The sequence below is a fragment of the Pteropus medius genome, unplaced genomic scaffold (genome assembly GCF_902729225.1).
Source record: "Pteropus medius unplaced genomic scaffold, Ma_sr-lr_union100, whole genome shotgun sequence".
NCBI classification, from domain to species: Eukaryota; Metazoa; Chordata; class Mammalia; order Chiroptera; family Pteropodidae; genus Pteropus; species Pteropus medius.
Window position 1 is genome coordinate 1109362 of NW_024356397.1, and position 12501 is coordinate 1121862.

General features: G+C 43.3%; 1 protein-coding gene across 1 annotated transcript; it reads left to right on the plus strand.

Moving 5' to 3' along the window:
- Window positions 1–886: 886 nt before the first annotated feature.
- Window positions 887–8321, plus strand: ATP5MC2 (ATP synthase membrane subunit c locus 2). The gene is made up of 6 exons (XM_039862201.1): window positions 887–991; window positions 1992–2197; window positions 4540–4609; window positions 5797–5874; window positions 6433–6626; window positions 8059–8321. The coding sequence occupies exons 1-6, from the start codon at window positions 887–889 to the stop codon at window positions 8171–8173; spliced, it is 768 nt and encodes a 255-aa protein (XP_039718135.1). The 3' UTR covers window positions 8174–8321.
- The last annotated feature ends 4180 nt before the right edge of the window (window positions 8322–12501 follow it).

The window sequence follows — 12501 nt, forward strand, 5'->3', positions numbered from 1 at the left end:
AAAAGCTTCACTTATATTTTCCCAATGTTCGCTGTGGGGTATGCGCTATGATTATTCCCAATTTACGTGGGAGGAAATCGACTTAAAGGGGTTAAACAGCTTGCCCAAGGTCACACAGCGATTTAAGAACCCAGGTTTAGATGAATCCAGAGCCCAGAGAATGGGATTAAGGAAGAATTAAACCTTGCAGGCTGTAACAACTTTGGGGAGGAGCCAGATTTAGCTTCCTCCCAGGTCCCTTCTCCAAACCTCCTTTGGGATTGTTAGTGATATCTGAGAGGAGTCTCAATGTCGCAACAAACAGCTGCAACAACCGTTTGGTGTTAGCGGCCCCTGAGAACTGTGGACTTTTTGCCTCGGAAGACTAGAAGCTGAGAGCTAAAAGGAATTCAGTATGGGCGGGATGGGGTGTCTGAGGACTTCAGGGGATATCCTTGCTATCCGTCTTTCCCTGTTCTTCGCAGCATCTGACACAGTGCCTTGCACTGCTTGGTACTTGGTAAATACCTGTTGATTGATTTGCAAGGATCCCAGCTTCATTCTTCACCTACCCTCCTCCTCCAAGACAACCACTGTAACTGGAGGGAGATTTGGGAATTTCAGAGGAACGAGTGAGAATCTTCATTGAGCTGGAATCGTAGATTTAAGAAGGGCGAGAAAGTTCCCCCACCCTACTCTCCTCGCCCGCTCCTCTGATTTCTCTCCACTCCTTCCCCTCCCTTTCAGAACTCAGGGCCATAAAAATGCAGATGGAGGATCGGTGTGAAATAACGGGCCCATATAAATCCCTCTGCCGCCCGCCTGCAAGATGGATTGGCCGCATTGAAATTCCTCCGCGAGGATAATTAAACTCAGGGCCTCATCCGGGCAAAATTACATTCCTGTAATGGCGTCGCTCGGGGTCCCGGGAAATTGCTCCGTGGGCTTTCAGCGGCGGTTTTTATCGCCGGCCAGGGTGTGCCTGGCTGCGGCTCGCCTCTCCTTCGGGACCGTAAAGCTGCTGCCGTGATTTATCCTCCCCTTCTCCCAAATCCGATTAAATGGAGGAGCTCGGGGCCGGGGCGCCGCGGGGCCGGGAACCGGGAGGGGGCGGTGAGAAGGACGGGGCCAAGGAGGGGAGGACAAACAGCCCCTCAGAGGGCGGCGGATTTGGCTTTATTTATAGCTGTGGCTTTCTTTTCTCTAATTCTTTTATGGAGGTTTGGTGAGCTTTCCCCGTGCTGCGTTCAGGAACGGTGCCTGGGGTTTGCACATGAGAGGAATGAGGCAGGCCTTGCTGCCCTCCTCTTGCGAAGGGGCTCTTCAGACCCCGCCTGGGAGACAAAGAAACCTAGAAGAAGCAATGAGGGGCAGAACCCCCCACCTACTCACTTCCTTGCATAGCAGAAGGACGAGCAAAAGGGCACGAGGGAGAAGCCGAGGGGTTTCCATGGGAGCACCTTATGGGTGTCTGCTTATCTCGAGTAGATGAAGCCTGGGCAGAGGCACGGACATGTCGAGGGTGACCTCGCAACCTCACTGCAGGTCACTGGTGGCCGTTATTTCTGCACTGTCTCAGAACTTAGGGTCTGTGTCCCAATCATCTTTAGCCCTGATCTGGATCTTCTGGCTGATCACCAGAATGAAGAAAGAGGGAGAGGGAAATAAAGGCAAAGCCACTAGAAGTACCTAGAGCATTTTGCTGACTATTCGCCCACTGAACAGGTTTCTCATCCGTAAAGCCTAGTTTCGAGAGGCAACAGAATACAGAAATCCCATGTCTTCATTTTCCTCCTGCTATATTTTGGGCAATGAACCCCAATCCCGATTGCATGCTACTTAACACGGACTTTCTGGGTAGATTTTTTTTTTTCCAATGTGACTGCGCATGCTCGGAAAGGGGACGCAGGTCCAAGATCCCATACGCAGTACAGACCAAACCGCAAGCCACATTAGGGATCGGCTTAAACTACGGAGTTTTCATTTCTGCATACCATCGGCTCCGCCTGTAGTTTCTCCTCTCCAACGCCAGGTGGAGGACTGGACAGGTGCCACCACAGAGGTGGCAGGCGGCGCTGTGGCGCCTGAGCCGCCTCAACATTGCAATCGCTCTATCCTTGGCGGGTCGACTCGTTGGTCCGGGCCGCGCATGCGTTGAGCCTTCTTTTCTCTTATTCCCGCCCCCCGCCCCTCTCTGTCTTCTTTACCCCGGGAGCAGGTAAGGCCTTGGGCCCCCTCACTCGCTTTGCGCCGCGCAGGCGCGCGGGATACCCTACCTCGCGCGAATGCTTTGAGGCCCTTACCTTGCATGCTCCCACCCGGGTCCTCACGTCCTCCCTCGCTCCCGTTATCCCCGCGCCTTAAGTGTGCCCCTTCCGCGTGTGAGTGACCTCCAACCGCGCGGGCCTGGCGCCATCTTGGACGTCTCTCTGGGGGAGGGCGCCTTGGAGCTGGCGAAAGCCAAATCCCAGAGTGCTCATTTCACTTGTTCCGACTCAACCCTTACAAGTCTCTTTTCTTACCCTTTACCCTTTCAGAAATGTCACAACCCCCAGACTCTCCCTTCCTATCTCTGCTTTCTCATCCTGACTCCGTTCCTTTACCCCGAAACCTCCAGACTTCAGGACCTCAGGTGCCGAGCAGTGGAGATAGTGGATCATCTAACGCCACCAACCCCTCTAGTCAATTTAAAAAGTAAACTATGAACATGGTAGAAATGAACAGAACAGTCAAAACACCTGCTCCCTTAAGGTTGTGATCTGGGAGAGCTATAGTAGAAAAGAGGCCGGTTTCTTTGGAACCTTTGTCTTCCAGTACTGTTCCTAACACTCCGGTGAAGTTGCAAAAAACACAAGTGGTAGATTAACAGGTTTTCCGTTAGAGGCAGCAGGCCCAAAAGGGTGGGGTGAGACTTGGCTTTGGATAGTGTGCACCTGCCAGCTCTCCTGTCAAGGGTTTACTGAGAGTCCCCGGACACTGCCCTCAAGAGGAAAAGGTTTAAGAAAGAGAATGGTTAAATTAGCAGCTTTGTAACTGTGACTAATCTGCACTGAGGCAGAAACCCAAGATGATTTTGGCCCTCTAATTCTGGATGGTGCTGTTGCCTAAGATGTTGTAAGCTAACAGTTGCACAGTTACCAAGGTTAGGTGACCAGGGGAGGAATCTGCACTTCTTGCAGGCTCCTTAATTGCCACCCTTTGTCGTGGGCTCATTACTGTGCCAGCACCACATTAAGCTCTTTACATACGTTATTTCATTTAATCCCCTTAAGAACTACATTTTACAAATGATGATATTGAGGTTTACTTCCTTGGGGGAAAATTCCCTTTTTATTTTAATTTTTTTCTGATTTATTGCTTTTTTAAAGAAATTTTGAATTTTGACCCAAGAAAATCTGAATAGTCTGGCAACAAAATTGGATCAGAGTTACATATGGGGCAGAAGTCAGAGTTCTAACAGGAAAAGAGTTGAAAACATCCATTAATCTAAAAGTAAGATTCTGGATTCAGAAGTGTAAACCGGAAAAATATGAGTCCAACTTATATAGGGAAGTGTCATTTAACAGGCCTACGTTATCTCTTGGGCATTTCAACCTGTAACATATTAGAAAGCATTCACTTACAAGTGAAAGTTCAAGTCTTGGCTCTACTACTACCATAGTTTCAAGACGGGTTTTTAGACCATGTTCTCAGTGTATCTAAGAATCATTTTGGAAGCTTGTTTGAAATTTATGGTACTTGGGCCTTAACCCCAGAGATCTTGACCAGGAAGGTTCTAAGGTGGGACCCAAGACAATGTTTTTCGAATACACCATCTTTATCCCCATATAACTAGTTCAGGTGAGCCTCTCACTTCACTTGGGAAAACCTTGCCTTTAGATAGTTCACTCACCCACTTCTCTCAACTTCAGTTTTACCAGCTCAGGCACCTACAGATTGTTTCACATCATGGGAATACAAAATTGTATACCCTTTAGTGTGATGGTGAAAATAAATATTTTAACAGTCATTGCTAATTAGAGTAATGGCAAAGTTCTTCATTGATCTGTCTCACCCTGTTAATGTAGAAAATTGAAGTGTTCTGAGGAATCAACTACTTCCAGGTAATTAAGTAAAAAGATTGTTGGATTTCCTTCCAGTGTTTTGGCCTTCAACAAATATCTCCCAAGAGTCTTTAAAGGGCAACCTTTTAAGGTCCAAACAATGAGGTCTTGAGAAGGGTTCCTTTTGAATAGAAACAGGAAAATTTAGGCAAAGGACACTCTTGGGAAATTCCTCTGACAACCCCCAAGTCACAGGGCTAAAGAAAGGAATAACAGGTCTTAAAGCTGGGACCTAGTGCTTACTTGTTCAGACCAGAGGAAGTCACACAATTATAAGGAAAAGTTGGAAGTATGTGGAGGAAATCTTGACCCGTGTTCGAATTCTATCTCTTCTAAGACTGAGGTCAGCCACTCTGCTCTCTGGGTCCTTTAAATTTTCCAGAGCACCTTTTCTGCTAATAAGGGTGTTCTTTGGTGAGCAAGGACAATGTTTACAATGCTGTTTCTGTAATTCCAGCTCTCCTGCCACAGCCCCTCATCCCCTGAAAATGTATGCCTGCACCAAGTTTGTGTCTACCCCCTCGTTGGTGAGTATCTGCTTTTTCTGTAAGAGTTTTTAAGGAGGGACATCTTGTCTCTTCCTTGCCAAACCTCGTTCTTCACAGTTGAGCTAGGGGAATACCCTTTGGTCTGCTAGCCTGGCAATAAAGAGTGAATGCTTGTCAGGCAACTCTCATATCCCTTGGAGGTCTGTTTTCATCCAGCCATCTTAGAAGAGTGTAAATGATAATATAGACTAAGATCAGGTTATTCCTATCCTGAAACTTTCTGTAAACTGGAACCCAGCCAGAAATAATAAACATGAAGTAGATTTCCTAAATTGGACTTGAGTATACACTGTGTACAGGATCTTGTCCTGAGTGTTGAAGAGCCATGGTTAAGAGTTCCCTTTGGAAGCTTAAATTTGGGTGGGATGCTAAAATACACATAAATATACATTGGAAAAATATTTGACTTAGAAGCAACAGCATGGAAGAAATTACAAATTATTAAATGGTGGAAGCAATGGGTTTATCCATCAATAGTGAAAAAGAGTGATACTATTAGTGGATACCATTTGTTGAGTACTGACTATGCCTGGCACTGAGTTTAGCAATTTGTATACATAATCTCATTTACTCCTGAAATCAACCCTGAGATAAATTATTCCCATTTGAAAGGTGAGAAAACAGGCTTGGAAAAATGTAAGTGACTTGTCCAAAGACTGCACAGCTGATACAGTGCTAAGATGACTAGATCTGAGTAAAGCCCTGGTTGTTAATCACCATGTTGTGTGCCTTGGACATACTGGCTTGGGGTTAGTCAGAAAAGGCTACCAGGAGTTGGTGAATTTAGAGCATGGATCTTTGTGCCTATTTTTCAGAAGATACTCCAATCATTGGTTTCCTTATGGGCTAGCCAAATCTCTCTTATTGAGTAAAGGAAATGCTTCTGAGGTTTATAGTTCTCATTCTCAAGGCCTGTGAAAGGGTAAGGCAAGGGGGAGCCCAAAGGAAGTAGACTTTTTTTCTCTTAAAGCAAAGAAGAAGCCTAGGAAGAAGGAGAAATGGTGAGGTTCTTGAATCTAGAATTTGCCATAAGTAAAAGAATGATCTAAGATTCTGATTTAAGTTCGAGAGAATGAAAGGGGTATCTGAGTAACAACTTGGAATTGTTCTGAAACTCTTCTCCACAGTCTTCCTTGACCTTCTTGCCCTTGTATCATTCCCACTAGGTCAGGAGCACTTCTCAGCTGCTGAGCCGATCAGTGTCTACAGTGGTGCTGAAACGACCTGAGACTCTGACAGATGAGGTACCTTATAGATTGAATTGGGCCTGTGGTTTTGGGGTAAGAGTTAGGGAGGGTTACCTTGCAGAACCAGTAGGGGAAGTGATGAGGACAGTTGACAAAGACATAAATTAGTGAAGGATCATGGCCATTGCCTTTAGGTGGCAATGGAGAACAGTTGATACTGTATATGCTCTAGTGTTCCAGCTCTGGCACTGGTAGCACATGCCCATGCGTGCTGTTGATAGCTGCTGTTACTTGGCCTAATTCACTGACTTCAGTTGGGAGCATTTAGTCCCAGGAAGATAATCTCTTTAGGGCACCAAGCACAGACTAGGGCTTTAGCTTCAGTCTTAGACTTCTGGAGCATACTTGAATCCTAAAGGTATTTGAAGTCCACCTCTTGCATTAAAAAGTTCTGCTTGGCAGCATTTTAGGAGGTTTTCCAGGGAATAAAAAACTATTCTGTTGAGAGAGAAACCATGGGATTTGATAGCATAAAGCATTTAAATGGTACAAAAGCTTCCATAGCTTAAAGGGATTTCTTGAAAACTTTACCTTCTACCTGCCTCTCTTTCACAGAGCCTCAGCAGCTTGGCAGCCCCACGTCCCCTGACCTCACTTATTTCTAGCCGCAGCTTCCAAACCAGCATCATTTCAAGGGACATCGACACAGCAGCCAAGTTCATTGGGGCTGGGGCTGCCACAGTAGGAGTGGCTGGCTCTGGGGCTGGAATTGGGACTGTGTTTGGGAGCCTCATCATTGGTTATGCCAGGTAAGATGGGCCCTCCATTGGTTCTCTGATATGCTTTCTAAAGGTCTAGGCAGTAATATTTGGGGATCTAGAGCTACACTACCCTATACAGTACAGTCGCCAATAGCCACATATGACTATTTAAATTTTAATTAAAAGTATCCAAGTTTAAGTTTTCAGTTCCTTAGTCACCAGCCATATTTCAAGTGCTCAGTAGCCACATGTAACCAGTGGCTACCAGAGCAGAAATCGGCAAACTAAGGTGGGTGAGTATGTCTGGCCTACAGTCCAGTTTTGTATAGCTGAGCTAAGAATGGGTTTTTCATTTTTAATTAGTCATGGGGGGCGGGGGGAGGCAAAAGAGACCATATGTGACCCACAAAGCCTAAAGTATTCACTATCTGGTTCTTTACAGAAAGTTTGCTACCCCTGTTTTAAAGCCTCAGCATAGTGGCTTCACTGCTGTTTTTCCCCATCCCTGGGAATTCCCCTCTGTCACTCCTGGGAAAAATGCCTCTGTAGCCAGCTCCACTGCTTCCTGACACTTGGGACTATTTGGTCCCCACCAACTCTGGGCAACTTGCTGTTAGAACTAAATTAATCCTCTAGAGACCCAAAAGTTCTCTTAATGTCTTTGGGGAAATAAGTTTATTTTTTAGGATTTGTATGAAACAGGAAGCCTACTTGCTTCTATGTCCACAATTCTGTTAAAAGGCGGTGTTGCTTTAACTTATCTATGAAGGCTTCCAGAGGTGACAGAGAACTAGAAATTACATATTGACTTTCAAAGTTGGGAGTTCTTTATCCCATTTTGATTCATATCATCTAAACCCCATAGACTGTTGTAGCTTCTTAAAGCCCAAAATATTTTGACTGTTTTTGAAATGAGAGAAGGTAGTGTCTTCCTCTGACTCTCTTGTCCTCTAGAACAGTGTTTTTCTAATTGTGTTCCATAAAACCCTAGGGTTCTGAAGATATGCCCCACAGACTGTCAGAGAATGAAGGGGAGACCAGTCATACAAGCTTTTAAAATCCCCCAGTTTTTTACCATTGCAGTTTGGCTTTTATATGTTTTGTATTTTGGGGTTTTGCTGCTTAAAGTTTGAAAACACTGCTGTGATAGACCCTGCCACTCTGGATACTTTTTCCATCCTGGTTGGTCCCTGGATAGTTAAGTGTCCAGGCCCAGAGATCTTAAGTTATGATGACACGGATGATGCATTAGAAGTGGTAATGTTTGTATACAGTTTTGTTACACAGTTTTGGATTGTACACGCCCCTCATTCCGTCTCTAGCGCCTTGTGTCAGGGCAAGAACTTGGGCATGATAATGTCACCCTGAGACTCCTTACATGAGATGAGCTTAAGGGGATGAATTCTCTTTGAGCCCACCTTTGATGTTCTTTTCTTTATGTGGACTAGAAATTCAGTCTTTTTTCTTCCCCTTCTCCCAGGAACCCTTCTCTGAAGCAACAGCTCTTCTCCTACGCCATTCTGGGCTTTGCCCTCTCAGAGGCCATGGGGCTTTTTTGCCTGATGGTGGCCTTTCTCATCCTCTTCGCCATGTGAAGGAGCCGTCTCCACCTTCCATAGTTCTTTCTCCAGTGTCTCATCTGCCCTGTATGTTCCTTTTCCTATACCTCCCCAGGCAGCCTGGGGAAAGTGGTTGGCTCAGGGTTTGACAGAGGGAAGACAAATAAATACTGTATTAATAAGATGTTTCTTGAGTCTCCTGTGTATATTTCTTTTCTATAGTTGGCTGAGTGCCTTGGTGGGAGTATAAGGCCTGGAGGGTGGTGACGGTTCTTAAACTCAACATGGGTCTGGCCTCACTTGTTCTTCATTCTGTGTCAAGAAAGCTTTACTCAAATTAGGGCTCCTTTTTAATAATTTTTACCTGGGATGGCCTATTTAGATGATTGGGTCAGTAGCAATTTACAGTGCTGGCTTAAAATTATGACTAATGGGCTTCCTATTTCCACTACTGCTATCCTGGCTCAGGCCCTCACTGCCACCTACCTGGTCTGTTGCAGTGATCTCTTAATTGGCCTTCTGTTCCTAGTCTTTTCCTTTTAGCATTTACTTCTAGCCAACACTGCCAGGTTAATCTTCCTGAACCAAAGGACTGATTTTGCATTTACCAATTCAAAACATTTTGATAATTTTCTCAGCTTTATGTTTTATTATTCCCATGCACTCTACCCAAAGTGTGCTATTTGTCATTTTCCAAATGTCCTTATCGTCAAGCCTTGCCCTCTGGCCATCTTTCTTTCCCTGAATCTTTGCTCACTTCACTCTCTTTCGAACTCTTCATTATTATCCTAAAAAACTTAGCTTAAGTGCTGCTTGAAGCTCTCTGGTTTCCATCACTCGGCCAAATGAGCATTAACTTCTATAAAGGACTGTAGAGCACATATCCTTTATGATGCTTATATAGTCTATGATAATTTGTGGGTTTGTTGTGTGCCTTATCTTCCAAGTTAGATTATCAGTTTCTTGAGGCAGGTACTATGTCATGTTCATCTTTGTATCTTTAGAAGTATCTAGCTTGACACATCTCAGCAATATCTTAGTCACATTTTTATTTAATCATCTAAACCAACCACTTCACAAGTGTAGCAGGATTGAAGAGGTCAAAGGATTCTCAGGAACTTTGACTAGCAAAGCTGGATCTAGAGCAAGGATCGTGTCTTGGGACCCAGAATGTAAGACTGCCACACTTGTGGGACTCTTCCCCAAGCCCATTATTGCTGGAGATTGTTATTTTTCCGAGCCAAGAAGTGGCTGAATAAGCAAAAATAAACCTCTTCCCTTAAAAATACCTCAGTAGGGACCTTGGACAGTGGGGTTAGTATAAAGGCAAAGAATTACTTTCTAAAGGCTAGATAAATTTTAAGCCTTATCTTACATCTGCTTGAAATAACTATAAATTAAACTCCTTTCAGAAATGATAATGTAGATGACCACAACAGGTTTTCTTTTGGTTCGATCAATGACCATAAAACTAAAACCCAGGGCAGAGACTTGACCCCAGAGTGGACTGATGTTCAGGAAGCAGGTCACCCAAAATCATTCACTTTTGCTGTTTTGCTGTTGTGATCAGAGGTTGATAGGAATCCTATGTACAGGTTGCTTTCAGATTGTTATACTAGCCCCAAATAACTATTCTGGGCTGTGGGACACACCTCACAAGGTCAGCTCTTTCAGCCAAGAGTAGGTGGAAGAAAGGTATCTACATATTTGGAGATGAGGAATAGCCCTCCCTTTGTTCTGGTCACCTGAGTTTGAACCTTTGGTAGGAACCTCCATTGCCCATCCCTTTCCCTGGTTATCAACTCAGATTCATCTGTGTTTCCTTCTTGGCCTTTTCTTTGGGATTGAATCTAACTAACCTCAACTACAGGGGCTTGGAGAGTGCATAGCTTAGTGGCCTGTCTTTCTCTCTGAGGTGAATGATGAGATGGTGCTGCAAGAATCTTGGAAGCAAATTTCTTCAGGAGGAGTCAAGGCAACCTGGATCCTCTTAGTTTCAGGCCCTAAGAAATACTTATTGGCAATGTAAGTTGCCAACAACTTGGGGTAGAGGAATGCTATGTTTTAGTATAGAGGGTCCAAGAGCAAATTTTCTAAAAATCTTTTCAATTTTGATAATATTACAAATGAAAACTTTCCACTTGTCCTTGAATTTTAGAGCATATGATTTGAAATCAGGAGGTGTTAGTTCTAATATCCTACCACTGGCCACTGTGACGTTGACAGATCACCAACCAATAACTTTCTAGGACCTCAATTTCTCCCCATCTACTAAACAGGGATAATAATTCTCATCCCAGCAATTATGTGCATGCAACAGAGTATTTGGAAAGGATGGTGCCATCAGAGTTCAATGTATATTGATTATAATTTGCTTTCTCATTTTCAGTGGAGTTCAGAATATATTATAGGCATTTTACAGACAACATCTCCCTCTTTGGTTGTCATAAAAAGGAATTGACCATCCAAAGTTTATAAAGTCTGTCTGTAAAGCATCTGGAGAGAGAACCCAGGGATGCTGAAGGCAACAAGTCTTGTTTCTCTCTTCTTACTTCTCAGTTTCTTCCAAAAGTCAGTTGTGTTTCTTCAGTACCAGAGGAGGAGCATCCATAGGTTTGTGCCATCCTAATCAGAAAAAAAAATTATGTCTTTTGAAAATCATCTAAATGCTTAACAGCAATAATGAAGAACCCTGTTCTAGCCTCCCTTTCAGGATGAGTTTATTAGTTTGAGGCCTCTTTAGGTCATCAGGATGAGAAAGCTGCTCAGGAAACAATACTTGATTTAGCATAAGTTGGTATCCAGGAACCTAGAGGTTGCTATGTTTTCTTACCTCCATTCAAGAGAAATGAGATGAAGGAACATTTGAGCTGAATTCTGAAATAGAAAAAAAGAGGAATAACATCAACTGGTGACTGGAGAATATTATCCTAATCCTTCAAATTTTGAGCAATGAAACTTTATTGAGGCATATCTTAAAATATGCATTTTCCAACATGTAGGACACACTCTTAAACAGCTTCATATTTTCACCGTTTGATGAGGAAAAACTAAAACATGGGAAGATTTTTTAGTCCCCAGGCATTCCTTAATATGTCTTTATTTTTGAGAATTTACCTCAAGGCACTGTGAGTGCTAGTATATTGTGATCAAAGCAGCCACTTTAGAAATGGCAGAAGACATGATAGAATACCATGGATGAGATCAGGCCTCTCTCATCTCAAATGTTTGGCTTCTCTTTGTAGTGTAAATGATTAGAGATAGTTTATTACCTCTTCCTCCCCCTCACCCCAAAAGAGATCATTTCCTCTTATTTTTCTGAATAAGTGCAATGGTAGGCAGAATTTTTTAAATGACCCCCTAAAATGTCTCACTCTAATCTCTAGAACCTGTGAATTTGATGGGATATTGCACTCATGGTTATGTTATATTATATGGCACAGTTGATTAAGAGGGAGATTATCTGGGCCAGATCTAATCACATGAACCCTTGAAAGAACTTTCTCAACTGGCTGGAGAAATCAGATTTGAAGGAAGGATTTGATGCACAATTGCTGGCTTTAAAAACAGAGGGGACCATATGCAAGGACTGGGAAGTAGCCTCTAAGAACTGAAATTGATCCCCTAACCAACAACCAGCAAGGAAGTGGGAACCTCAGTCCTACAACTTGAAAGAACTAAATTCTGCCAACAGCTTGAATGAGCTTGGAAGCAAATTCTTCCTCAGAACCTCTAGATAAGAACACAGCCCAGACAACACCTTGACTTTGGCTTTGTGAGACCTAAGCAGAGAACCCAGTCAAGCCTGCCTGAATATATGATCTACAGAATAGTAAGATAATAAGTGGATGTTGTTTTAAACCACTAAGTTTGTGGTAATTTGTTATGTAGCAATATAAAGCTAATACAAGTGCAATCTTCCAGTCTGCAAAAAGAACAAAGTTTCATCTGAATCTTGCATTGAAAGGAAACTCCACAATTGACTTCCCTGACCCTCTCTGCTTCCTAACTTTATTGAATCTAATCTAGCTCAGAAAGCTAAACACGAAAAGACCTTTAAACAAAAATTATATGTCATGCTTTTTTACTATAGCTATTTCATTTGTATGAAGTAGATATTTTTTCTTGTTTTAACAAATGAGAAATCTAAGACTCAGATTCAAGAATCATGACCTAATCCTCGAGGTTATCTAGATGAGAAGTGATAAAACAATAGAAACCCAACCAAAGCTGTTGCATTATACCATACCACACAGTAGGGGGGCCAGGATATCATTGGAGGAGAGGAAAAGACAAATCTGGACATTTTTTTAGATTGCTCAGTTAATGTGATTGATCTGTTTTTTTGTTTTTGTTTTTGTTTT

Excerpts from the sequence above, each read along its gene's own strand:
- ATP5MC2 (XM_039862201.1), top strand. The coding sequence starts at position 887 with ATGGCGTCGCTCGGGGTCCCGGGAAATTGCTCCGTGGGCTTTCAGCGG. Across the intron at positions 992-1,991 it reads CTCGCCTCTCCTTCGGGACC|TTTCTCCTCTCCAACGCCAG; the intron begins GTAAAGCTGCTG and ends CTCCGCCTGTAG. Across the intron at positions 4,610-5,796 it reads TTGTGTCTACCCCCTCGTTG|GTCAGGAGCACTTCTCAGCT; the intron begins GTGAGTATCTGC and ends CATTCCCACTAG.